General features: G+C 38.5%; 1 protein-coding gene across 2 annotated transcripts in view; it reads left to right on the top strand.

Annotated features, from left to right (window-relative positions):
- The first annotated feature begins 12,469 nt into the window (after nucleotides 1–12,469).
- NCAM2 (neural cell adhesion molecule 2) overlaps nucleotides 12,470–25,675 on the top strand; it is a 523,501-nt gene continuing 510,295 nt past the window's right edge. For both annotated transcript variants that reach the window (XM_034656641.1, XM_034656649.1), the window contains exon 1: nucleotides 12,470–12,726. In XM_034656641.1, the coding sequence (XP_034512532.1) occupies nucleotides 12,672–12,726 (55 nt within the window). In that variant the 5' untranslated portion in view covers nucleotides 12,470–12,671. The remainder of the gene's footprint in view (nucleotides 12,727–25,675) is intronic.

The following is a 25,675-nucleotide window of genomic DNA, read 5'->3' as shown; positions in this document are numbered from 1 at the left end:
CCTGCCCTGCATAGGCCAGGGGGTTGGTTTCAGACTTCACCTGGGAAGCTCTCAAGGTTGCAAACCTTGAGATATTAGCATATTCTCTAGCTGCACATAGGAGGCTTTCTTTATATTATGCTAGAAAACATAATGAACAGGTATTTTCCTTCTATAGTTACCTCTACTCTATGCTATTTTTCTCATTACATTAGAGCCATCATGCTTACAATTTAGTCAATTAAATTATAGGCAAATCAAACTTTTCAAGAGATGTCTAGTAAGCATCTACAATCAAAAAAGCAATTTTTCAAAGATTTTATTTATTTATTTATTTTAGAGCTAGAGAGAATAAGCATGTGTGGGGAGGGGCAGAGGGAGAGGGAGAGAGAGAGAATCCAAGCAGACTCCTCACTGAGTGTGGAGGCCAGATGTGGGGCTTGATCTCACAGTCTCATGACCCTGAGATCATGACCTGAGCCAAAATCAAGAGTCAGACTTAACTGACGGAGCCACCCAGGCGCCCCCCAAAAAGCAATTCTGTATGCTACAGACAGCACAGGAAAAGGGGTCTACTATTGAGAACTGATAGTACAATGCTTTCTCAACTACCGAACTGCATTAAATAAACCCTACTCTAACTTGCGTGCTCTCACTTCGCATTATGCTTAAAGAGTTGATTACAGCCAATTACCTATTATTTATTGAGCATTGATTTTGTTGATCAGACACATTTAGAAAAAAGATATAAGCTAGTTATTTGGGAATTTTAGCCAATAAATCGTCAGCCTGTGTTGATTTGGCTTGGTTTTGCACTTTTAAATCAGCTTTTGGCATTGGTAGCTATAGTCACTTTGGTAATTAGAGATGAAAGCTGAATTAAGAAGAAGGAATCTATTAATATATAATGATGGCATCAGAGTCACCAATAAATAAAACTCTTCCTCTGAAATCATTAGAGTGGAATCTAACTTTTAAAAAATATCTTAACAGGCAATACTCTCACACTTCATTTAGGAAATAAATTATAGAATTATATTATGTAGTGATTAGGAAATTGATCTTGCATTTTTCCATTTTTAAGCATTCTGTAGCGGAAAAATTATTACTCTAGATTCAAGTTATAGTTTTGCTTTAGAAGCTCAATGAAATTGGGCAGGTCATTTAATCTTCCTTAGTGTCAATTTTTTTCATTTGTAAATTTAGAGAGTCAGACTCATCTGTTCCATCTAAACTTTCTCATCCCTTTGACTGAGTATGGAATACAAATGATGATGGCGTGTAGAACAAAATGCTTGGTGTATATTTGTTTGTAAGTAAAAGGAAATCCAGACATAAGAGGCTTATAAACAATTAGGATTAGTAGGTCTTCTGATTTCAAAGAAGAAAAATGTCTTGTAAATCTACCAAATAACATATTCAAGTAAATGGAGTTAAGACGGAAACACTTCTGAATTAAACAACACTTTGGCCTTTCCAATATTGAATGAACCTGATTTTACTATACCATGCTTAGGTGTTACTGTGATACTTTCTTGAGTCACCACCTGTAATTTGAAGAAGATCTACTTAAAGGTCAGATTTTCTGAACATTGATTTTCTATCTTGTATGAACAATGAATTTTGAAGTTACATTTTATGACCACTCTTTAATATTGCCATTTGCTAATTTCAAGGTGCATTAGGTATAATTATTTTTTTAATAAGGGCAGCAGTAAAAAGTGTATTCAAGTACCAGGCTTCATGGAAGTTGCCATTTTCCTGCTTCCTCCCTACAGCATTTTCCCATCTGTAGCCCTTAGTAGCACCAGTTTCTCAATATCACAAGATTCTTAAATACAACTGCTCTGTTTCTGCTTGCTTCAGGACAAGCGCTATAACTTAATAGGAGAACTGCTATGTTCGCTTTTCTGGGAGCTGGTCTTGATAGCTATTCACTAGTGCTATTATGGAAACAGTTATGAGGGTAGGGGAGGGGTTGAACCCTAAAGTGGTGGGTGAATCCAGGAAAGGGACAGTTTCCATGGTAGGAGGCATGAGATCATTGTGAAATCTCAGAAAAGACCTGATTCGAAGTGGTAAGGAAGGGATGGAATCAATATCAAACCTGAGAAAGACCAGTATAAAATGGGCCTGCACAGTTGACATGCTAAAAGAAGATGGGTAGCCATAAAGGCAGAGCAGAGAAGCTAAGAAAGGCACTGAGGTTGTAGGCGAATCTGCAGCAATTCTATAGACAGATCAGAAGCCCCCAGGCATGTCCCCATTCTGGTTTACTTGGGTTCATTTTTAATGACCGCGAGACACCTACATCCCTGATGTTTCTTGGGTGTCTGTAAGACAGTATGCATGACAATATTCTCAGTTCTATTTAGTATATGGCAGAGTATTAAGTATATTGAAGTGGGGCTCATATCACTTAATGGTAAAATACTCTTTAAATAACAACTCTTTGTAGAAAAAAAATTCCTCCAAAAGATAATTAAAGAAACTTTGAATTCTGCTTTGATCTTGAATGTGGGTTGCAATCAAAAGGCAACAAATATATAAGCAGCTCTTATCTGCATTGTCCTTCTCCTTAGTTTTCCTTACTCCTCCCTTGTTTTTACTTTGACACATTCATTCAACATATGTTTATTGAATCCTTGTCATTCTCTGGGTTCTATGCACTGGAAGTCTAGCAGTAAACAAAATAAACTATTTCTTCATGCTTTTTATCTACAGAGATGTCTCTGATGGATCCTTCTGGAAACCAAACCAAGTTTTTACTTTTTCTTGATGTGTTTTCTTATCTATGAACTATTTCTCAACAGCTTAGCAGTCGAAGTAAAATAAACTGATAAAATTATCTTACTCTGGACATATAACAGCTTGTTAAGTGGGGTCTGATTCATAATGTTCTGAAAGTAGCCATGTCGGCAGGCTGTTAGCAATTTCTGCATTTTTGAGCATGAGTCAGACATGTTTTCATTCTTGGAGGAATCCCATTGATGAATACATTTCAATATGGAGATATAAGGCACATATACACCTGTTTTTCTGGGCTATCTCTGACCTAATGAAGTCACCTCTGCATAGCTCTTTCCACCTGAAACGTTAGAGATATTTTTAAAAAATCAATTGAGGGCATAATTAGCAAACTAGATGCTTTCAGAAATATAATGTTTGTCTTTTTGCTTTTTAAAATGATTTATTTATTTAGTTTAGAGCAAGAATGAGAGAGAGAGAGAGAGAGAAAGGGAGAGTGGGGGAGAGGGGCAGAGGAAGAGGAAGAGAGGGTCTCAGGCAGGCTCCTCGCTGAGTGCGGAGCCTGAGGCGGAGCTCGATCCCACAACCCTGAGATCAAGACCTGAGCCAAAACCAAGACTGTACCACTCAGGCGCCCCTGTCTTTTTGTTTTAATGCAGATGGACTGTGTTGGCTTTATAACAACAGTTGGTTCTTTAAAGTTGCTTTCCCTATCTCTGTCTCCAAATCATGCCATTTCAAAACATTAGTTTATAAGGAGATTAAGGGGCAATGTGTCAAGTCAGAAGGACTTGCCAGACTGGGCTTCTTATAGGTTGTTATGCTCATAGAGTTATACATAAATAAAGACATTTCATGTAAAGAATATGGAGCCCCCTTGGGGTTGCTCTGTTGAACGCATTTTTCCCTTTGGGGTACAGCATATAATATCTGTTAAATTGAGGGANTGGTTCTTTAAAGTTGCTTTCCCTATCTCTGTCTCCAAATCATGCCATTTCAAAACATTAGTTTATAAGGAGATTAAGGGGCAATGTGTCAAGTCAGAAGGACTTGCCAGACTGGGCTTCTTATAGGTTGTTATGCTCATAGAGTTATACATAAATAAAGACATTTCATGTAAAGAATATGGAGCCCCCTTGGGGTTGCTCTGTTGAACGCATTTTCCCTTTGGGGTACAGCATATAATATCTGTTAAATTGAGGGAAAAAACTTTGGAAAATTAATTTTCCATTATAATTATTGCCACAAAAGATGACACTATATGTAGGGTCAAATTTTGCTCTGGAAGATGAGGATTGCCCTCAGAAGTATTAAAAATATTTCTGAGGAGAAAATGGCGCAGGCTTTGGTTTTAAAGAAGCAAACAAACTGCTCTTCTTCTGGGGACACAAGGCAGTTGTTCCGAGACACATCCTGAGAAAGACAGTTTATTTTATTTATTTTCAATTTCATTTTTTATTTTTTTATTTGAGAGAGAGAGAGAGGGAGTGCATGAGCAGGGGGGAGGGGACAAGGGAGAGGAGAAGCAGACTCCCTGATGAGCAGGAAGCCCGATGCAGGGCTCGATCCCAGGACCCTGAGATCATGACCTGAGCCGGAGGCAGACACTTAACCAGCTGAGCCACCCAGGCATCCTGAGAAAGACAGTTTAGAGCAGGATTTCTCACCCTGACAATTTGGATAATTATTCATTGTGGAGGGCAGTTCTGTGCATTGTAGGATGTTACTGGATGCCAATAGCATCATCCTCCCAATCATGGTAATCAAAAGGGCTCCAGACATTGTTAAATGCTTCCTAGAGAACTAAATAGTCCTCAGCTGTGAAGGACTGGGTTAGAGAAATTCTTTGTGGGAAGATAATTGGTGCCTAATACAATTCACGGCACTAAGAAAGAGAATCCATGAAGGGGACTCAATGTGGAGAGACAGAGGGGCGCATAGTCTCTAGAACGGGTATCTATTTTTTTTTAAGATTTACCTTTTTTCAGAAAAGTTNGAATCCATGAAGGGGACTCAATGTGGAGAGACAGAGGGGCGCATAGTCTCTAGAACGGGTATCTATTTTTTTAAGATTTACCTTTTTTCAGAAAAGTTTAAGTTGACAAGATTGAGAGGGGAGTAAAGTGATTTCCCATTTACTCCCTGCCCCCATACATGCAGAGCCTCCCCTGTTATAAACATTAATCATGAGAATGGTACATTTCTTACCAAAGATGAAGGTACACTGACACATCATAATCACCCAAAGTCCATAGTTTACCTGAGGGTCACTCTTGGTGTTGTACATTCTATGGTTTTGGACAAATGTATAATAACATATAATTATCATTATACTATCACACAGAGTATTTTCATTACCTTAAAAGTCCTTTGCGCTCCATCTTTTCATCTTTCCCTTAATTGCTGATCTTTATCATCTCCATGATTTTGCCTTTTCTAGAAAGTTCTATCATCGAAATCCTACAGTATGTAGTCTTCTTAGATTGGTTTCTTTCACTTAATATTATGCATTTAAAGTTGCTCTATGACTTTTCATGGCTTGATAGTTCATTTCTTGTCAGTGCCAAATAATATTCCATTCTCTGGATGTACTACAATTTATTTATCCATTCACCTACTGAAGGACATCTCGGTTGCTTCTAGTTTTGGTAATTATGAATAAAGCTGCTTTATAGCTTTATATATACATGTGTGCAGGTCTTTGTGTGAACATAAATTTTCAACTGTTCTGGATAAATACCAAGGAACACAATTGTTGGATCATATGGTGAGACTATGTTAAGCTTTGCAAGAAACTGCCAAATTGTCTTCCAAGGTGGCTGTACTGTGGTATCCATTACTCAAGGTTGGGTTTTCTTTGTATGTTTTATTGTGTCTCTATTACTCTCAAACTTTCAATATACTTTACTGAACATCTCTGATAGAGCTCTGAGCAATTAAGGCAGGTGGCTATGTTTTAGGCTTCAAGTGAAATGATAGAAAAAGAAGGGGACACCCTTGGGTAGCCATTGATAAACTGGCAAAAAGTAACCTCCACGGAGGGAATAGTGCAAGATGGTGTTGGGATTACAAACAATCACCAGGTTTTATGCGTGCAAGATGCCTGCAAGAAGCCTTCTCAGGCATGCACAAGTATCCCTGGTAGCAAATGCATTGGGATACTTAAGACTGTTTATCCTGCAGATATAGAGTGGAAATAGAAGGGAAAGCTTCATGGTGAACTAGAGAAATTAAAACTATTTGGTCAATGACAATTACAGAGTTTTTTCAACATCTTAGTCTAATAAAGAAAATGAGAATCTGTGGATCCTGGAGGAGAAAAATAGCATTAAAAGGACATAGGATATTAAGGAGAAGTCCTTCAGTTCACCTTAAATTTGACAATTTTTCTAGAGTCTGATTTTGAGTTAAAGATGATTAGAGGAAGAAACCACAGAACAGAAACTCTCAGGAAATTCACACACAAAATATAAAATGTAAATAAAATAAACATTTATGATAACGTGAGTGAAGTGTTTTTAGTTTTTCTTGATCAGAGGATAAATTATACATTTAAGATAACAACGTCTGCAATATAAATCCAGTACCTACAAATGGTCATATTTTTAAACCAAGTTATACAACTTCTAGCAGCCTACAGATATAGTCTCTACCATGTTTAGAGCTCCGTGGACAAAGATATTCTCATCGCAGGGTTTTTCATAAGAATAAAAATTACAGAAAAATGCTAAATGTCTTTGTGTAGGAGAACTGTTAAATGTATTAGGGTGTAGTTCATGAAATCAAATGAAGTTATTAAATTTATATTTGCAAAAATTAATGACAATGTAAAATACTATTCCAACATGAAACAAGGTGAAATATGCCAAATAGTATTATCTCAAACCATGTTCAGAAAAAAAAAATATATGTATGAAATAGTGAACAAATTGGGCCAAAGTGTTCAAAGGTAATGTCTGTCTGGTTGATACGGTATAGACATTTCTATTTTTTTAATTATTAGAATGCAGGAATTTGGGAATAGTAAATACTTATTTGCAATAAGACATGTATAGATATATTGTTTCATTTCTCTATCTTATTTATATATTATCAGGTCAATTTCTTCCATAGGTGTGGAGTCCCTCAGTTTTAGGAAGGTTCTCAAATCCAGTAACAGGTATTAAGTACATATTCATTTAAATATGAGGACTAATGAGTAAAAGTGGCTGTAGGGAAAATGTATCATTATTTTTTAATGAATGAGGATCATCTCATGTAAATGTGAAATACAAGTGTTTTTAACCTAAATAATTCACATTAAAAGAACGTGTATATTCAAATAATGTGCGTTGGTTAATTATTAGGGACATTATTAATGGTTTGTGGATATATAAGCGCGAATCCCCTTGCTACCAGTTGCTTGCCTATTACTAGTAGAATTGCTTATCTAACTTGAAAATTAACAGAAACATAATTTTATTAAGTAAACAACCAAATAATCCTATGCAATAAGAGATTTTCGAATTTAACCTTCTATTGTATTTGTCCTGCCAAAATGGATTTGGTTAATGTTTGAGGAAACACTCTCAAACCTATACCTGTATAGGATCACTCGCCAGATATGAAGGATTTGCTGTTATCCAGGATGTAATAACTGCCCTCCATATGATAGGATTTGCGCAGACATCACCTGGGTCAATACTACCTATGGACAAAAAATACGATTTCTGAGTGCTCTCATCAATATTTGGGCAACCAGCGCTTCCCATTATGATCCTTGTCATATCACATAGGTTCATTGCTAGCCAACGCTTGATTCCTTTTTCCTGCCTCACTTTGTCCCAACTATATTCTTGAAGTTGTGTCAATCACGGTTTTGTCAAGGTGTTATCGGTTTGTTACATTATCTGCTCTGTCCCTCATTATATTTGCCAGGAATGTCCTGGCAAAGAAAAATATAATACCCCTTAGAGTTAAGAAAATATTATTCTGGCAAGTGGCAAATTATAGGCAATTATTGCATAATTTCAGAGCGAAGTGAGCAGTTATTTGCCCAGAGGGAACATGAAGTAGCCATGAAGGAAAATGACCCCATGTATCTTGAAAGAAATTAAAAAGTAAGAATCTGTGACAATTAGGGTGCCTCAAGTATCATAAATCTCTCCCTTCTGTTTCTTAATTTTAAATAGAATGGATAAGAAAGTAAAACATTTGCTAAGGAATGTGTTACAAATCTAAATTCTACTGCTACTGTAGTTACTGTCAGACGCTCACAAAAAGCCTGGTAAAACATCTAAAGTGCTGTTGCATCAAGAAAGTTGAAATTATTTTCAAAGGCATGACCGTTAGAAAAAGTGGCGTTAATGGAGAAGGAAAAGCAGTAGCAGGATAATCTATTTATAGAGGTTTCAGGCTATCTGCCTATATATATATATACCGTGAATTTTTTTCCTTTGTGGTAATAAAAAAAAAAGTCAAAACGGGCAATTTTCTAGACAAGTAAATGAATAGGTATAATGGTTTATAACATTTCAAAAATATAAATGAACACACAGAATGTCCCATTTCCTCATAGTACGATCTTAACACACGTGAGTTCTGTTAACAGAGACTAAACAAAAATAACATTGGAAATACACAAACAGAAATAATGTTTAGATCCTGTCCACAACACACCATTCATGCCTGGGGTCTATGTGTGGATTGTACACCTGCATGCCTTTTGCAAGAACCGATGGCAGAAGGAAGAGGTAGAATCTCTCTGAGAGGATAATTTCCACACATAATTCGCCTTATCATTTTCTATCTCTCTGCTATTCCTTCATGTTCATTTTATTGATTATTTTATTTTATTTTTTTAAAAATTTTATNCCTTATCATTTTCTATCTCTCTGCTATTCCTTCATGTTCATTTTATTGATTATTTTATTTTATTTTTTTAAAAATTTTATTTTTATTTATTTATTCGACAGAGATAGAGACAGCCAGCGATAGAGGGAACACAAGCAGGGGGAGTGGGAGAGGAAGAAGCAGGCTCATAGCAGAGCAGCCTGATGTGGGGCTCGATCCCAGAACCCTGGAATCACGCCCTGAGCCGAAGGCAGACGCTTAACCACTGTGCCACCCAGGTGCCCCNGGAGGAGCCTGATGTGGGGCTCAATCCCAGAACTCCAGGATCACGCCCTGAGCCGAAGGCAGACGCTTAACCACTGTGCCACCCAGGTGCCCCTTTTTTTATTGATTATTTTAAAACAAATTTATCTGCTTTCATTTAACCATGCATCCAGTCCTGTTGATATTTCCTACTACTCAGCTCTTTGTAACTTCCTGAGTTCTGTACAACTTTCTCTTATTTTATAAATGGAATAACGAAAGCCCCAACTAAACCTCTGAAACACTTCCTCAGGTACATGGACACTATGAAAATTTGTCTTCAATGTAATTATGAGTCACATAAAGGAGGGAGAATGCATTTCTATACCTTTTTTATCCTGCCCACTACACATGGCTTAGTCACGCTCAGAGATTTGGTACATTTGGTAATAGCACTCAATGTCTGCACATTGGAAGCATGCGTTTGGAGTGGAGAGGAGGACAGTGGACAAAGGAAATTTTTCTGCAAGTTGTCCTCATGCTGGCAATCTGTTGTGGAGCAGAACTGACCAAGGCAAATGTCAAGTTGTACATCATTTTGTCACTGCAATGGGGAATGGATGTGCTTCTGATGGTCCTGGAGAGGCATTTCTACCTTTGGCTAAGAAGGAGTCTGAGCAAATGCGGAAGGCTTTCTTTGAGTGTATGTCACCCTGCTATTGAGACCTCAGGGCAACATAAATTCAGGCTAACTACGCATAAAACCCCTGAGAGCCTGTGTTGATAATCTTCCCATGGGTTCACAACTCACAACTTATGCCTCAGGGATGGAGCGACAGCCATTCTGGCTCTTCTTGACCTTGCATGTCTGGACTTCTTTTCTGAGAGGTTGTAATTACTATTAAGATTTTTTGGCATAACATGGTCCTAGACCCCTTTTCCAACTCCGTCCAGTCTTTATATTTTACACCGCACTTTTTCAAATTAGACTTCTCTCTGCTCTCCACACAAGCTGTGTGCTTTCACACCCACAGGCTCTGCGTAAGCTCCTCTCTGTCCTACCCATGTCTCTATCCATTTAATTCCTCCTCTTTCTTCAAAGCTTCCTGAAGTCTTTCTCAAACCTCTATTCAGAAATGACCTCCTCCTCTTGTGCCCCAATAAGTTTGTTTTCTCTTACAACACTTTCACAACCTGATTTATATGATCGAATCTTGTGTTTATTCTTGATCTATTCAATAACACTATTAGCAAATTGAGGGTAGGATCAAACCTATATCACCTTTGTATATTCCTGAGTACCAGTGTATTTGTTCTTTATTTCCATACACACAGGTGTACACACACACACACTTACTTTCCCTTTCTCTTCCCTTCTCTCTCTAACAGATACTTTGTACATGGTCTTATAATGTAAACCTCTACTCAGTAATTTCATTAATGTCTGATGGATCATTGCTACCTTCTCTCTTCCCTCCAACATATTCTAAGAAGATTTAGTAACTAAATTACCTTAAAGGGCACCAAGCAAATTCTCCCCCAGCATAGTTCAACCCTTTGTCTCAAATAAAAGAATTTTGACTTCCAACAATAACGAGGGGAATCCAATTGTCAAGATTACCAGGTGTGTGTGTGTGTGTGTGTGTGTGTGTGTGTGTGTATTTGTATGTCCTAGGCACTTGACCACTCCTGGTATCACACTGAAAAATTTCAGGTTTTATGGTGAAGAGTCTATTTGGCACAGGTAGTATGCTTTCAAATTTCTTCTGAGACCCTGTGCGTGTGTGTGTGTTGGTGTGTGTAGTATTTCTTGATTCCCTAGAGAAATCAAGAACTGGTGAAAATAAAGGAGTCATTTCCACACCTGTAATTGTGCTGTTTCCACCCTTTCCTGCAAAGAGTTGACTGTGACCTTACTTAAGTACAGTTGGTGCCTCCCAGAATGAGGAAATGGTGTGAGGCGGGGGCTTTGACAAAAGAACTCCTAAATATATTGTCCTAAATATACTAGTATAAAATCAAGCAAAAGAAGATGTTCTCAAACTGAGAGGTGCTGAGAGAGCTATTGGTTAGACTTCAACCGTTATACACATTGGCAGCTGCCTTTGCCTCCACTCATCTCAAAAATCCATCCCAGATGCCAAGTAAGTGAATCTTCTGTGTAAGAAAATTGCATTCTGCCTGGGGAACACAAATCACAGACAATACCTCCCCTATCCGAGTTAGCTTGTTTTTACTCTACCCCGTTGGCCTCCCTGAAGCAAGAAAACCCGCATTTCAGCAGCAAATCCCGGTTTGGGGCCGGAGGGGTTAGGGGGTTTGGATTCTGAGCTCTACAATATTTCTATCCCCTCCTACTTCCTACTTCTGCGTCCTCACTGATAAGGAAATGGCCAATGGTCTCGCTGGGTGCGAGGTGAGGTGGTTGAGTACCCTTAGGAACCAAAACGAATGTGATGAAAGGATCCATTGTCAGTTCCAGCCGGGAGCTCAGACCTGGGCCGACCCACCAGGGCACTGGGGCCAGGGAGTCGGCCTCTTGCTCGCTCTTGCCGCGGGCTTGGCATCACACTGACAAACCTTTCTTAGCCTTCCAGGAGAAATAATGATATGCTCCAACCTTCAGAGGAACAGAGTTAGTTATGGGCGCTTGCCACGGCTCCACCACTCCAATTCACACGCGCTCACACGCAGGTGTGTGTAAGGGTGGTGGGCGGGCTGGGGAAAAAATCCCCGCGCAACTCATCTTTGTACATTTCCAGGACCTCCCTCGCCGCGCTCCTCGCGGGGACCTGGCCCGTGCTGTGCGCTGGGGACCGCGGGCAGAGCCCGCTGAGGGTGGCCAGGAGAGACTTTGGACTTGTCCAAGGACGCGGCTAACGCTGACACCCGAGTTTAACGCAGCCCCTCCAAAATCTCGCCTCCTCCCCAATCTCTCTCCGTTAAGTACCTGCTCTTAAAGGCAGTGGGTCGACGTGGATGAGAAACACCATTTATCTCTTTCGCCTACCCTCTACAGCGAGAGGAGACAGGCAGTGTAGACACTAGAGGACAACTGCTTCCCCTCTACCGCGGCAGAGTGGAAAGCGTGGGAAGGGGGCAGCCTGCTGAAGGGTTCAGCGAGAGGGAAGGCCTGGGAGAGACAGAATCCCCTCCCACGCCCTTGGAGGAATAAGAGCGGCAGAATACACCGCCCGTCCCCAGATTCCCCGCTCCCGCTAAATCCGGGAGTGTTTAGAGCCCGGGGCCCGGTGGCCGCCTGCAGCATCAGCTTCTGCTCCCGCTGCCCACTTCCGCGAACTGGCCGGCGCCGGTGCAGGAACTCCAGGCTGCCCTCCCTCCTCGGCCCAGGGGCGTCCGCCAACGTGAGGGTCGCCGTCAGGCTGAGCGTGCGGTCGCCTGTCGCAGACGTGCTCGTGCCAGCCCGTTCGCGGCGGCCACTCTAGCTGGAGGCACCGGGAACCGAACTCGCTTCTCCGAGCTCGACTGCGGACGAATCCTGGGGCCGCGCGTCTTGGAAGAAGCGGCCTCCGTGCGGCGCGGAGGGATACACCTCCCGCGCCTCCCCTCCCCGCGCCCCCGCCCTCGCCTCCGCCTCCCTCCCCGCCCGGCTCTGCTGCCGCCCGCGGCGGCCGCTGCTGCTGTTGCTGCCGCCGCCGCTGCCGCCGCCGCCGCTGCTGCCTGGATATAGTGCGGCAAGGAGCGGAGCTTGCAGTCACTTTGCGAGGAGGAGCGCGCGGGCTGCGGGCGGCTGGGGCACCCCGGGAGCGGCGGCGGCTCTAGCTGAGGCGGCCGTGGCAGCGGAAGGTTCTCTCTCCAGGGCTGGACTTAATAACTTTGGAACTGTCCTCCAGTGTCACGTCCTGAACATGAGCCTCCTCCTCTCCTTCTACCTGCTCGGGTTGCTTGTCAGTAGCGGGCAAGGTAGGAGTGTGGTGCTTTATTGCATTTACTTTCCCTCCCCCTTCCACCCAGCCAAGAGAGGCAGAGGGAGGCACAAGAGGAATTAAATGAAAAAACTAAAGTTATAGTTACTGTTGTTGTTATTATTTTCACTGTTTATTTTAGCTGCCGCTAAAAATTGTATCTGTTCTGTGGAGACCCTTAAATAAGAGAAAATACGGAATTGGAGATTGGCATCAGTGAGCAGGAGATCGAGGCAAACTGCTTCTTTTTCTGGGATCTTGGCTTGCTCTGATTTTCATTATCAAAAATTGGAGGAGTATGTTGATGTGTATTAACAGTTAAATATCTGAGGTTGAGGAAGGAAGGGGAACGACGATGTTTTATAGAAGCAGGGATAACTATCAGCTTTAAACTCGTTTGTGACATCTCTCTCGTGTGCAAGAAATTCAATTCTTAGAGACTCTTTTTTTCCCCCTTTCCCAAGACCCCAATTCCTGACTAGGAAGTGAACGATGATGGTTTATTTCTATTGAAACTAAGGAGAGGGGCCATGGATGTTGTGTGTAAGACGGCAAATGGATAAAACTCGGCATGTGTTGCAGTCATTCATTTTCGGCACCCCCCACCCTTGTTAATACATCAAGGTTGAAAATTTTTATAGCGTCAGATTGTAATTACACCTGTAAGGGATGTTTTAGCTTGTGGAGAACTGGTGAGATTTTTATCTCTTGAGGAAAAAAAAATGAATAGCTTACTAGAATAACCTGAGAGAATTTGTGGAAGCTACCTCTGTTTATCTGTCTAGAGATAGATCTGAATTTATCTTGCTTTGTTTGGATAGTTCATGTTCACATAAAAAATATTTATGATAAATGGAAGCATTTTCAACTGTCCAGACAAGTTTGGACATTTAATTGGGAACACAAAATGCTAAAACATGCGTTGGTGGAAGTCTTTAAAGAAAAAGAAAAATAGCTGTAATTTTGTGAAGTGTAATAATTGCATAGAATGTTATATTATTAGTATGGCATGAAAATTGTTTTTTGAGAAAACATAAATTACAAGACAAGTTAAAATATCTCCACTATATTCAATTCTAAGCATTTTTCTAGCCTCTTCTGTGTTGCTCATTTGGTCCAGCAGGGGGTGGTAGAACTCCATTGTAAACGCAGAAATGGTTGTTTCTGTTCTTCCACACTCACTGGGTCCTTCTATCATTCTTCAGCAGGGCTTGACATTTTGGATATGAAGCCTTCCTTTCTCTGCCCTCACATCCCTAAAGCTATATAGTGTTAGTGGCTGATGAAACATGATTGGATGCAGATTTTATGTTCAGAAAAAAGAATGCAAACACTGAATGTTGCTGTAGTTTATAAAGTGTCTTGTTAAGATGCTGCTCATTTATCCTTAATAACATAGAGTATGCAAAATTTCAGTCATAGCAAAATTGCAGATATATCCTTCTGAAGCTGATATTAGCCCAGTTAATTTAATGAGTATTATAGCAAAGATCAACATATACCTTATGCCCTACAGATAACACTGCTTTCATTTTTGCAGAGCTGCTGATTATGTTTAACTGTTCATTTATAACATAGACAGGTATTAGTGAATCCTAAGAAGAATTCCCTTAAAATTGCAGTTAAAATACCACTGCAATTAACTGAGTATAGCTACTGTGGAGTAAGATGGGGGCATAATAGAAAGCAAATTTATGCAGACTTATGATTACATTGTGACTGGTTTGGAGAAGAAATATATCTCAGTGATAAGAGTCTGTGAATTTATATTTAGAGACACTAAGTGTGTTGGAATTTGGGGGACAAAAGAGAAATCTAGGAATGTTTAAACATTATACACAGACATAATTTAATTGGGTCTGTGTATGTGACATATCTGAAATTGTGATTCCCCTAACTCATAATTCAGAATGCAGTGTGATTGTAAAGAGGGGCTTTAAAACTAAAGCATGCCAGAAAGGTAGCCTATATTCACTGTAATGAAACAGGGAAGGAGGAGAGCATCGTTCTACAGATCTCTCTATCTACTGCGATTTAAAAATGCATGGCACTCATAGAGGCATAGATGCATATCAGAGAGACCTAGCTTTTGTGAAACCAAACATGTAGTACTTCTGTGCCGTGTGTCCTAATGAAGTCGGAGATGCTGGGAAACAGCAGTCCTGATCCTGGAGTCCACTTCTCCTATGCTAGTGTTTTGTCCTCCAATTAAGGATTCAGAAGCAAGTATCAGACACATCACTGGAGCAGATTTTGAAAAAAATAAAAGGGGGGGATCTAGTGTAACTCATAATTTTGTTTATTCTTTTATAAAGGGGGCCATGGAAAAGCCTCCAGTTAGTGATCCCAGGGCTTGCCTTAGAAATACTAAAATCCCAGCTTGCTGATTTATGTTTCCAACAATATACTTGCAGGGGATTTTATGAAGCATGATTGAAGCTATTGCTTTGGAAAGTGGTGTGCAGTTAGACTGGGGAAAGGCAACGATGATGTATTCCGTTTTAAGTAGTCAAAACGTTTTGAACTGCAGCAGTTGAACAGCAGAAAATGACAGAAGTGAAAAACTGAGCAACTTAAGTGGATGCCAATACCATAATTAGCTAACAAGGTCTAATAGTTCTAACTTTCAACACAACATTATTGTTCTACTGTAGTGAGAGCCTTTTTTATTATAGCAGAAATGCTCCTTTAAAAGCCTCTCATTTCCACTGCAAGATTAATATCTAATGAAGTAAGGTTGGGATTTAATTGTCAAGTCTGAATTTGTCAATGGAAAGGAGATTCTATAACTCTTCTGCAATTATTTATTTATTTTTTTTTGTTCAAAACTTGGTCACAGTCTCTGTCATCATAAATCTCAAGTAATAACCTGAGTCTGTGATTCACAGTGTATTTGTTGTTTGGATCTATGTAAATTCCAATTCCCAAACTGTAATACATATGGACTGCTTTTCTGAAGCTTTATCACTTTCTGAAATTATTGTCTTCTTTTCAAAAATTACTCAAGTATGATTAAGAAACATCTATTACTGGATCCTTATATGTTTGAAATAGAAGGATTTTCGTGTGAAACTGTAAGGTAAGAACAGAGCTCTTCTTCCCTTTGCAATCCAGTTCAACCGTACAGTTAGAGCCTTACCTAAGCCAAAATCATGGGAAGAGGGAGGTGAATTGCCCAGTTAATTAGTTGAACTTATGGGCATCTGCTGACGTTTTCTCTCTCTGGTGAAGTGCTAGTAAGTCATCCTTCACTAGAGAAGTGTACCTTCTAAAAATAAAGCGTGGGTGTATGTTTGGGCGGGGTGTGGGTGACTACTAGTGTGTGGGTGACTGTGAGTTTCACTTCTATAGGAAGGTCTCCACAAACCTGTCTTTAGTGTAGGCTGTTACACAGACAGCCTCTCTCACATCCTTTTTAATCTACTCTGCTCTAATTCTTTGATGTCAGCCTCTTTTGCAACGTTTCTATTGAATCGACTCCATATGCATTTGCACTTAGAGAAGATAGGCTGTGTGAATTAATATCGTTATTGTCAACGAACAACCCAGAGGATTTCCTTTCCTGCTTTATGTCAAAGGAGTTAAGCAGAGCATTTGGCCACTTTAGTTTCTAATGCTGAATTGGAAACCAGGAGAAGAGCAAGAAAGGAAGGTGGTGGGCCCCAGGGGTCCAGTGAGTCTTTTCAGTGACACAGAGGGCTAATGTTCTTCCAGAGGTAATGTCCTATTAGAGAAGCAATTAATGGAAGAAAATAACCTCATTCAGTACAAGAAGAAAGTCAAACTTCATATAATTTAGTAAATAAAATGGCTTTCTTTCAAACATAAAGCTAGTTTGTATTGGGAGTGAGAAATGAGCTCTAGAAATTGAGGCTGGTAACCAAGCGAACAGTGTCATTTGTTTTTGTCTATTTCCTTGGGAGGCAGGAAAGCGAATGGAAACAAGGTTGCCAATCAGAAGGCCCCAGAACTAGTCCTGCTGCTTTCTCTGGCTTTTGACATTTGGTAAATGATTTTAATTTATCTGTTTTCAGGGTCACTCTCATAGCAGTGAACTTTTGAAAGCATGAAGAAAGTGCTCGATAAGTGGTAGCACAAGTTTGAATTGCTAATATTTTTGTTCGTTTGTTTTTGCTTTGGTTCAGAATAAAATGAGTCCTCTGAGTGCTGGTGTACGTAAAATTAATTTAATAATTTTAATATTCTGATAAAGGGGATATCATTGTTTTCCAAGTTTTATTAATCTAGATTCTAAATTCTCTGTGCCCTTTATACTATCCCAATTATATTGAAGATAGTCCTATTTAAAAGATTATAAAATAGTTTTAATTTTCCAAATTATATGCTATGAGAACACTTTGAGATGCACCCAGTGCTTTTATACTTTTATTAAATGTAATATTCCTGAGCTTCATAGAGCCACGGTATCTTTAATTGTTCAGCAAATAAAAGTGTTTCGATATGGCACTATTTAAGATATTTTAATAACTTTTAACTATTTACAGTGTTACAGTTATAATAGTGCTGATTCCAAATGGCTATCAAAGTACTTCCTGGTGTCATATATTCGCTTGGGCCACTAACAATTCATCAACCATTACAAGGCATTTTAGAAAGCTGTGATGTAATAAAACAGACTTGTCTGAATTTAAATCGTTAAGAGGTATGATAGGGAATTTTAAGGGTATTTACAATCAACTGATGACAGTTTTAAGGATTGCAGGTCAGTTGGTCAAAATTTTCTTGGCTCCATTTTGTTATTAAAACTAGCAGGAAAGGGGAAAGAACATTGGGTTTGAAATCAGAAGACTTAGACCATCAAGTCTCTTGACTTTGAAGAAGGAACTTAAACTCTCAGAGCCACCATGTGCTTACTTGAAAATCCAGCATAAATATATCTGATAGTTGCTATACTGCCATGAGGAGCAACTGTGGTGATAGATAATGTGTAGGGCTCCTATAAAACGTCAACCCTGCTATGCCAGACATTATTATGTCAGATGTATATTATGAATACAGACAAATCTGCCCATGATTTAAAAACATTCCATTTATTCAATTTTTTTTAAGTCATCAAAAACTTATCTGTGAATAGGAACAAATATCGAGGGGGCAGAGATAATCTAATTCATTGATAAGGGTGACTCATTCATCATTTTCCAAACATTTATTGAATGCCTGTAGTGCCTTAGACACCTTATTCAGCAGCATTTCTAGGATTGGTTGTATAGGTTGTGTGATGAACAACTCCAGGGGGCGCCGTCATAGTCGTGGTGATAGAATACATCTTTATTTTCACAATTTTCCAGCAGATGGCAGTAAAGGGTCTTGAGGAATGGGTTTCTTATTGTATCACAAATCCCTTTTATGGGCCAACACCAGGTTGATGAATAGTGGGGGAGAGGCTGAGGGTGGGCACGCAATTAGGACAAGTGATTTACTAAAGATGAAATAGTAGCTAGAGCTCTGGTCTCTGAACTCTTCATTCAGTTCCCTGAATACCAAACTTTTGCATCACTTTAAAAAAATTAACATTTCTTCAGTTCAAAGTAATGGTAATATTTAAATTATGTGCTATTTTGTCAATCAGTTAACAAATACTTGTTTAGGCCTTACAATCAGTATAATGCCAGCACCTTGTAACCTGCAGACCACTGGTTCAGAGTGTGTTCACCTCCTTGTAAGGAATGATCGGCAAGAGACTATTAACTATTTTATGGATGAAGAAGGTGAGGTACAGAGGAATTACCTGATTTGCCTTTATCAATTATAGTTAGTTGTTATCTGGAATTAGGATTAGATTTTCTCACTTCCAGTTCAATGCCTGTTTTTTGATGTATTTAATGTATTCGTGTGAAAATTTGCATGTGTGTGGAAGGGGTAGTGTGTAGAATTCAACGTTGGTAGTTGAGAAGGCAAAAAATGTAAAAGCCAAATAAGCATACGAAAGATCAATAAACCGCTCAGCAAAATGTTGCAAAATGAGAAAAGACCTATAATTAATTAAAAATTAAAGGGTCTAACTAAGCCTTTAGGAATTCGGCACCTAGAACGAACTAAAATTTATTGAGTGTTTGCTAACTGCCAGGCTCTATTGGAAGCATTTTATGTGTACTAAGTAGCTTAATATGTACAACAGCTCTCTAATTAATATTACTATTCCCCTTTTACACTTGAGGGCTATGAAGCATAGAAAGTTGAAATAACTGTGATAAGGTTGCGCAGTCAGGAAACAAAAGATGTGAACTGAGGACATGTGCAAAGACTTGGCCTTTAACCAGGACACCACCTTGCCACTGAAGGTGAAGGGGACTCATCATCGAAGATGGAGAAGATAAGACAAGGAGTTAACAACTGGTGAACACGTTGTGAGAAAGGATGCCCCCAGTGTTCAGAGGACAGAAATAATACAATTAATCAATTTAAGAGTTTGGAAAGCTGAGTTGGTGGACTCGACTGTAGAAATACTGGTGGGACTGAGAGGCAGAAAGGCCTTTTGAGGTCAGGTTGGGTGTAGATCTTCAGGAGCCATTGTTTGGGCAGGAAAAGAACATACTTAACGTTTTGTTTGTTTTTAAGTCTTCTGGCCATGCATGGGCTGGACCAGAGGGAAATGAAAAAGGGAGTGGAGCGGTCATGTCATATGTTTTTCTGGAAAAATTAATGAATCTTAGCATTCAGTTCGGGAAATTGGGAGGCAGGTGGTACCTGAAATTTTAAGCCTTTCTTTTTTCAATTTTTTTTTTTAATTTTAAGCCTTTTTGATAGAAAGAATGGTTATCTTAATAGAAATAGGGATAGAGATAAATAAGACCACTTATTTTAGGCGAGAGGTGTTTTTACTTTTGCTTGTTGGTAATTTTCTACGTTGATACATTGAGTTTGAGGTATCCGTGGAACATCTAGATAGAAATGTCATCAGCAACTCTGGAAAGGCCAACTGTTGATCTTTTCATTTCAGAATTTTTCTCCACTTTTATTTAACTTTGTTCTCTCGTTCTTTCATCACTGTTTGCTCTACTATTATTTGGTATATGTGTGCTGGAATTTTGAGTAAAATTTCAGAAGCATGTAGGTCAAATTTGCTTTTATTATATATTTTTCATTCATTTTCTCTGCTTATGCATAGCTTTTTTTTTCTTTTTCTTTTATTCTGGGGAAACAAAACAAAACATGAAGAAATAAGAAAATAAAAAAGAAATGAAAATAACTAAAATCAAAAATTAAAAACAGTTTGCTATGAAATATATAGAATTAGACATTTTTCTATTAGTCTTCAAGGGAACTAATATTTTTGAGTGCTTACTGTATGCCAGGGAGCTGTGCTGGTCATTGTCACTCATTGTCTCATGTAATCCTGATAAAATCAGCTTTGATAGATGATGTCTTAAGATTGAGAGTGTTGGAGAAATCATATGATAATTGTCTTTCTCCTCTTGACTTAATTCACTTAGCATTATCTCCTCCAGTGCCGTCCATGTTGCAGCAAATGTTGAGAATTCGGTCTTTCTGATAGCTGAGTAATTCCATTGTATATATGGACCACAGCTTCTTAATCCAGTCATCTGTTGAAGGGCATCTCGGCTCGGGAGGGCACGTATTGCATGGTGCACTGGGTGTTATACGCAACTAATGAAGCATCGAACTTTGCATTGGAATCCGGGGATATACTGTATGGTGACTAACATAATAAAAAATCATTAAAATAAAAAAAAAATAAATAAAAAAGATTGAGAGTGTTGGCTTGGCCTTGGATNATCGAACTTTGCATTGGAATCCGGGGATATACTGTATGGTGACTAACATAATATAATAAAAAATCATTAAAATAAAATAAATAAATAAATAAATAAAAAAGATTGAGAGTGTTGGGTTGGCCTTGGACTATTAAGTATGTTCTACGGCTGACACCCAAAGTTATAGCCAAAGAGCATCGTTTGCATTTAAGATATAATTCAGTTTCTTTGTTNTATTAAGTATTGTTCTACGGCTGACACCCAAAGTTATAGCCAAAGAGCATCGTTTGCATTTAAGATATAATTCAGTTTCTTTGTTTGTGTGTTTCTTTGATACAGGACTGGTTAATAGGAGGATGATGCAGAAACTGTGGTGCTCCATATATCACTTCCTCAGCTCATTAATTTTGAAGTGATGAAGAGCAAGCTTTCACACTATTAAAGAGAAAGCCTCAGCAATCTATGAAAATGTTAATAAAAAATATGAAAAATCAACTCAAGTGCTTTCCTTTACTGCTAGTATTTGTTTGTTTATCAGTTTAAGAACCGTCTTGATTTCCAGTATGATATGTATCTGGAAATACTGAGAATGCGGCAAAAAAAAAAAAACAACAACAACAACAACAAAAAACTGGAAAGTCACTTTCTCCTGTGTTAAAATGATGTATTTGTCTTTATTTTTTTAAAGGCTACACCCTGGATCATAGTTTTCATTTTAAAGTTAATGCCCTTCAGGCCTTGCATCTTGAAAGAAGATACAAATGCTAGGTAGAAGCATCAGTAGAGATTTAACTGTGCTAGTATTTTAATTAAGATTGTTATGGTTGTTGTTAGTGCTTGGTTACACATTTCTGTAGGTTTGGAATGTTCTGACCTCTAATCCTGTCTTTTCCCATAAGCCATGATTTTTTTTACTGCGTAATTTTGCAGGCACCAGCATTTTTCAGGGATGCAAATATGGTGTTAGCATAGAAATGCATGCACCACTTGTAAAATAAACCAATGTAATAAAGCTAAGACTTACAGAGTGCCGTACATCCTAATTTAAGAAAATAAGCACACATATACTTTGTTCTAAGTATTAATGAGGGTTGTGGACAGTTTTTCTAATATTGTAACTTTTCCATTCTCAGGCAGCTTTTTAATAAGTACGGTACTACTCTTTCTGATTATTTTTATATTTATTGCCCTGCTTAATTTATCTCTGATTATTATTATCTATCAATGATAAATATTGAATATACTGCCTGAGCAGAGCAGTTGCATCTTTATATTATAGTGATAACGTATGTCATCGATGAGAGTAATGTGGAACACAGATTATGTGAAAATTAAAATATAACATGAAGTATATGCCATAATCTTTGTCAAGGTACTGATCAATGATATTGACTTTTTTTTTTTTAGTTTTCTTTCTTTACTTACGTAAACCATTTATAATTTTCTAATGCCAACTGAAATTAAGTACATTTTCAATCCTGTTCATTTTGTTTTCATACTCTTTATTACAGAATCACTGGCTTCACCCTACCTATTGTATAGATTATATACTGATATTTTAAACTAGGTTAAACTTTTGAATTATCAAAGGGCTATTAGAGTTACATTGTAAACTTTAATGATTTCAAATGTATATATTATATACTGAGACGTACTACTTAACAAAAACTTTGATGGTCAACTTAGATTTACAAACCTACTTGAAGTCCCACAATTACTCTAAAATGTGGATACTATTCCTGATTTAGAAAAGAGGAAAATGAACCTCGAAGAGGTTAAAAGACTTGTCCAAGAAGAAAGACTTGGAAATGGTTGGCTTAGTACTTGACATAACGATTTTATTCTAGATGCAGCATTTTTCTTATTGTAATGTCTGTGCTTTTACAGAAATATATATTTATCACTATTAATGGAGCAAATCTCAGAAATAACTTTGTGGTACAGTACATACTTTCTGTTACTCTGCTCTTCAAAGTTGCTTTTGGACTGTGTTTATAAGACACATGCTATTCATTTTAGAGGACTCCCCTTCACTTGATTTATTTGGGAGTTCCTGACTTAGAACTGTTAAGACTTTTACCTTTTATTCATTTGTACGATCCTATTTTCATAGCCTCATCCTTGTTGCTGTGTACACCAAACACTTTTGCACCATTTCTGAAATTCCTGGACTTGGGCCCTGTGTCAGCACAGCTCATGTATTTTACACTTCTCCTAACTTCTTTTGCTCAGACAATTCCTCTTATTTTTCTTCAGAACTCAGCTCAGCCATTTCACCACTGAAGACATCTTTCTTTCTCTCAACAAATATACACTAATCCCCAGTCAATGTGCAAGACACTGAACATTCAATCATTGATGGTAAATACCTGAATTCTGCATGTCAGACTTTGCTGTAACTGTATGTGACCTTCTGTGTGAACTCCCTGAGAGCAACAATGCCTTTCCATGGTGGCTTGCCATTAAATACAATGTACTTGCCATTAAATACAATGTACTTGGAGTTCACTGTAAATTCATACGTGTATTTCTGAAACAGAGTAGATGTTAGTAAATATGTGCTAAATGAATATTTAAATATTACCCAGCAGGAGTAAAACAAACTATTTAAAAATATATTTAGTTTTGACTGTTGGGAATATATTATCTGTTGGTCATGGGTATTCGTTTTAAAAATTTTGTTTATATCACTACTGCATGTGCTAGACCTTCAGTAAATATTTGAGTATATATAAAATAATCCAGTCAGAAGGAAAGAAAAGATGACCTGCCTTATCTCCTGTACTGTAAATAAATTAGACTGGGAATAAAGGAGACTTTTAAATCTTGCTTTAAGATTTGTTCTTTTGAAGCCTTGTCTGAGACATAGGAGACCATTATGTTGTTGAAGTTTCAAAGTCTTCAATACATAGAAATAAATGATGGAGATCTAATATGTTGATAATGTTATAAGTAAACAGATTAGATATTGTCAATAGTAAATGTCTGATTTGTCAATAGATTAAGTATTTAAAGTCCTCAAAAATCAAGATAATCCCTGGGGTTAATTAAAAGTTGATTATTCAGTCAATGATTATTGGAAGCCAATTCTAAACTGTATGTATAGGAAGACAAACAAGATAAGATTTTTTTACCTTATTTTTTCATAGGCATTTAGATTTTTTTCTTTTTTTAAAAACTGAAATTCAGTTTAACCTAAAAAAGCCTCTCTTGTCTGATAGCCATGTTTTGTCATGATTTTGTGATGTTTTCTATGTCTGACTTCCGTGGTAAGAGCATTTAAGTTAATTGGACAGAATACATTTTCAGATACTCCAGAATGTCTTTACCATCTATTTATTTGTCTGCCTTGCATTTATCCACTAATAATAACGGTATTGTGTATGCCACTTCTAACTTGAAACACAGTTTGCAATTAGAGATATGACCACTGCTTCTGATTCATCCTTTTTTTACTTTCATTTCCCCCCTCAAATTTCACATAATTTATAATCACTTTAATTTGTTATCCACGTGAGTCGTTTTGTTTCAGAGCTCGGTCATGAGCCCCATGCTAATGCATTTTACCTCTGTGGGCATTGTGTGGGGTCTGCAATTTAGCAACAAAACTCAGCACAGGTTATTAAAGGATATTATGTCATTCTCTGTGCTTTACTGAAAACTTTCACAGCCATATCCAAAGTGGACAGGCACTATTGAACCCTAGTATTCTCATGATAGTTAAGTAATAGTACAGAATCCTAAGATTATGAAGTCCCGTAAGTTGCTAATGTATTTTCTCTTTCAAGTCCTTTTTTTTTTTAAATTTTATTTATTTATTTGACAGAGAGAGATAGCCAGCGAGAGAGGGAACACAAGCAGGGGGAGTGGGAGAGGAAGAAACAGGCTCCCAGCGGAGAAGCCTGATGTGGGGCTCGATCCCAGAGCACCGGGATCACGCCCTGAGCTGAAGGCAAACGCTTAACGACTGGCGCCCCCTCTTTCAAGTCCTTGTTCTGTTTCTATTGTATGAAACATTTTATTAAAAATAGCCTTCATCTTACTCTGTGCATTAATACAGATTATTTGGTGAAAGATGACTTCTTCAAGCAGAATGTCACTCTTTCTTGCTAGGAAAATCAAAGGATTAACCTTACTGTCTGTGGTGGGGAAGGGGACTTATTGGTTAACTTCCACTTGTCTCTTCCCATTTGGCTGCCTCTCAGAAGGCACCTCATTAAGAAGTCTCCACATTTCAGGCGCTGTACCTGCACGTGGATGTGTGATGCAAGAAGGGAGGTTGTCCTAAGAAGTGTCAATTGTCTTTGACTAATTGTGACCCCAGAACACATTCTGACTCCTGAGCAGAAAGGCATGCAGGGAGCTAAGAATAAGAAATGGAAGTAAATACTATTAGTAAAGATCAATCACAGCTTTGTTTCGAGGGTAATTCATCAGCTAAAAGGTAAGGAGGGAAGGGGTGGTGGGGTCAGACTTTGAAGAGCTGGGATAAAGTGTGACAGTTAATATGCATGTAAGGGGAGAAGGAGATGCCCAAGAAAACAGAGGGACTACAGAAGCTTGTGTCCTCAACGAACTGTCTGTCTGTAAATATTTAATGAATTAATTGAATGAAGGAGGCAGTCAGAGATCAACAAAGCCAGATGCTAGTTACAGTGGTTAAGGACAGATTTTAATCAGTAATATGCCATATTGGGAAGGAAGTATATTACTATATTCAAAAGGCTAAAGAGCCTAGTGTGAGCTGAACTCAGCTTTGCTTTGTACAGAGGTGACTGGGTGTTTTAAAGGAAGAATAAGGGAATAGGGAGGAAGGTGCATGGGGGCTCAGTAGAGTCAGGGAAGTGAAAAATTACAAAAAGCAGGAAGGGGTGGTTTGGGCTGTTTGAAATCCACCTGGATTTGTTAACTGGTGGTTATCAAAGTGAGGCTCCTACCCTCCCACAGAGGTTGGGAGACAGGCGTCCTACCTTGAGGTGTGGACTGAAACAAACAGGAAAGTCTTTTGACAGCCTTGAGTATTCTCAGGCACTTTAAGTCATCCCAGGGATGCAGCCTTGAGCTGTTAAAAATCATGTTAGTGCTTCATTCAAATCTTTAAAGGTCAGAGTTGAGACCTAGTTCAGAAGAGAGCTCAGAGAAGCCTGGTTAGAGTTTGGTAAAGGGGAGAATGTCAGAAAAAAAAAAAAATCTGTCAGTTACTCTGCAGAG

This window comes from Ailuropoda melanoleuca, chromosome 1 (genome assembly GCF_002007445.2).
Source record: "Ailuropoda melanoleuca isolate Jingjing chromosome 1, ASM200744v2, whole genome shotgun sequence".
Classification (NCBI taxonomy): Eukaryota; Metazoa; Chordata; class Mammalia; order Carnivora; family Ursidae; genus Ailuropoda; species Ailuropoda melanoleuca.
The sequence above is the reverse complement of the archived record's forward strand: the minus strand, read 5'-3'. Positions and strand labels throughout refer to the sequence as shown.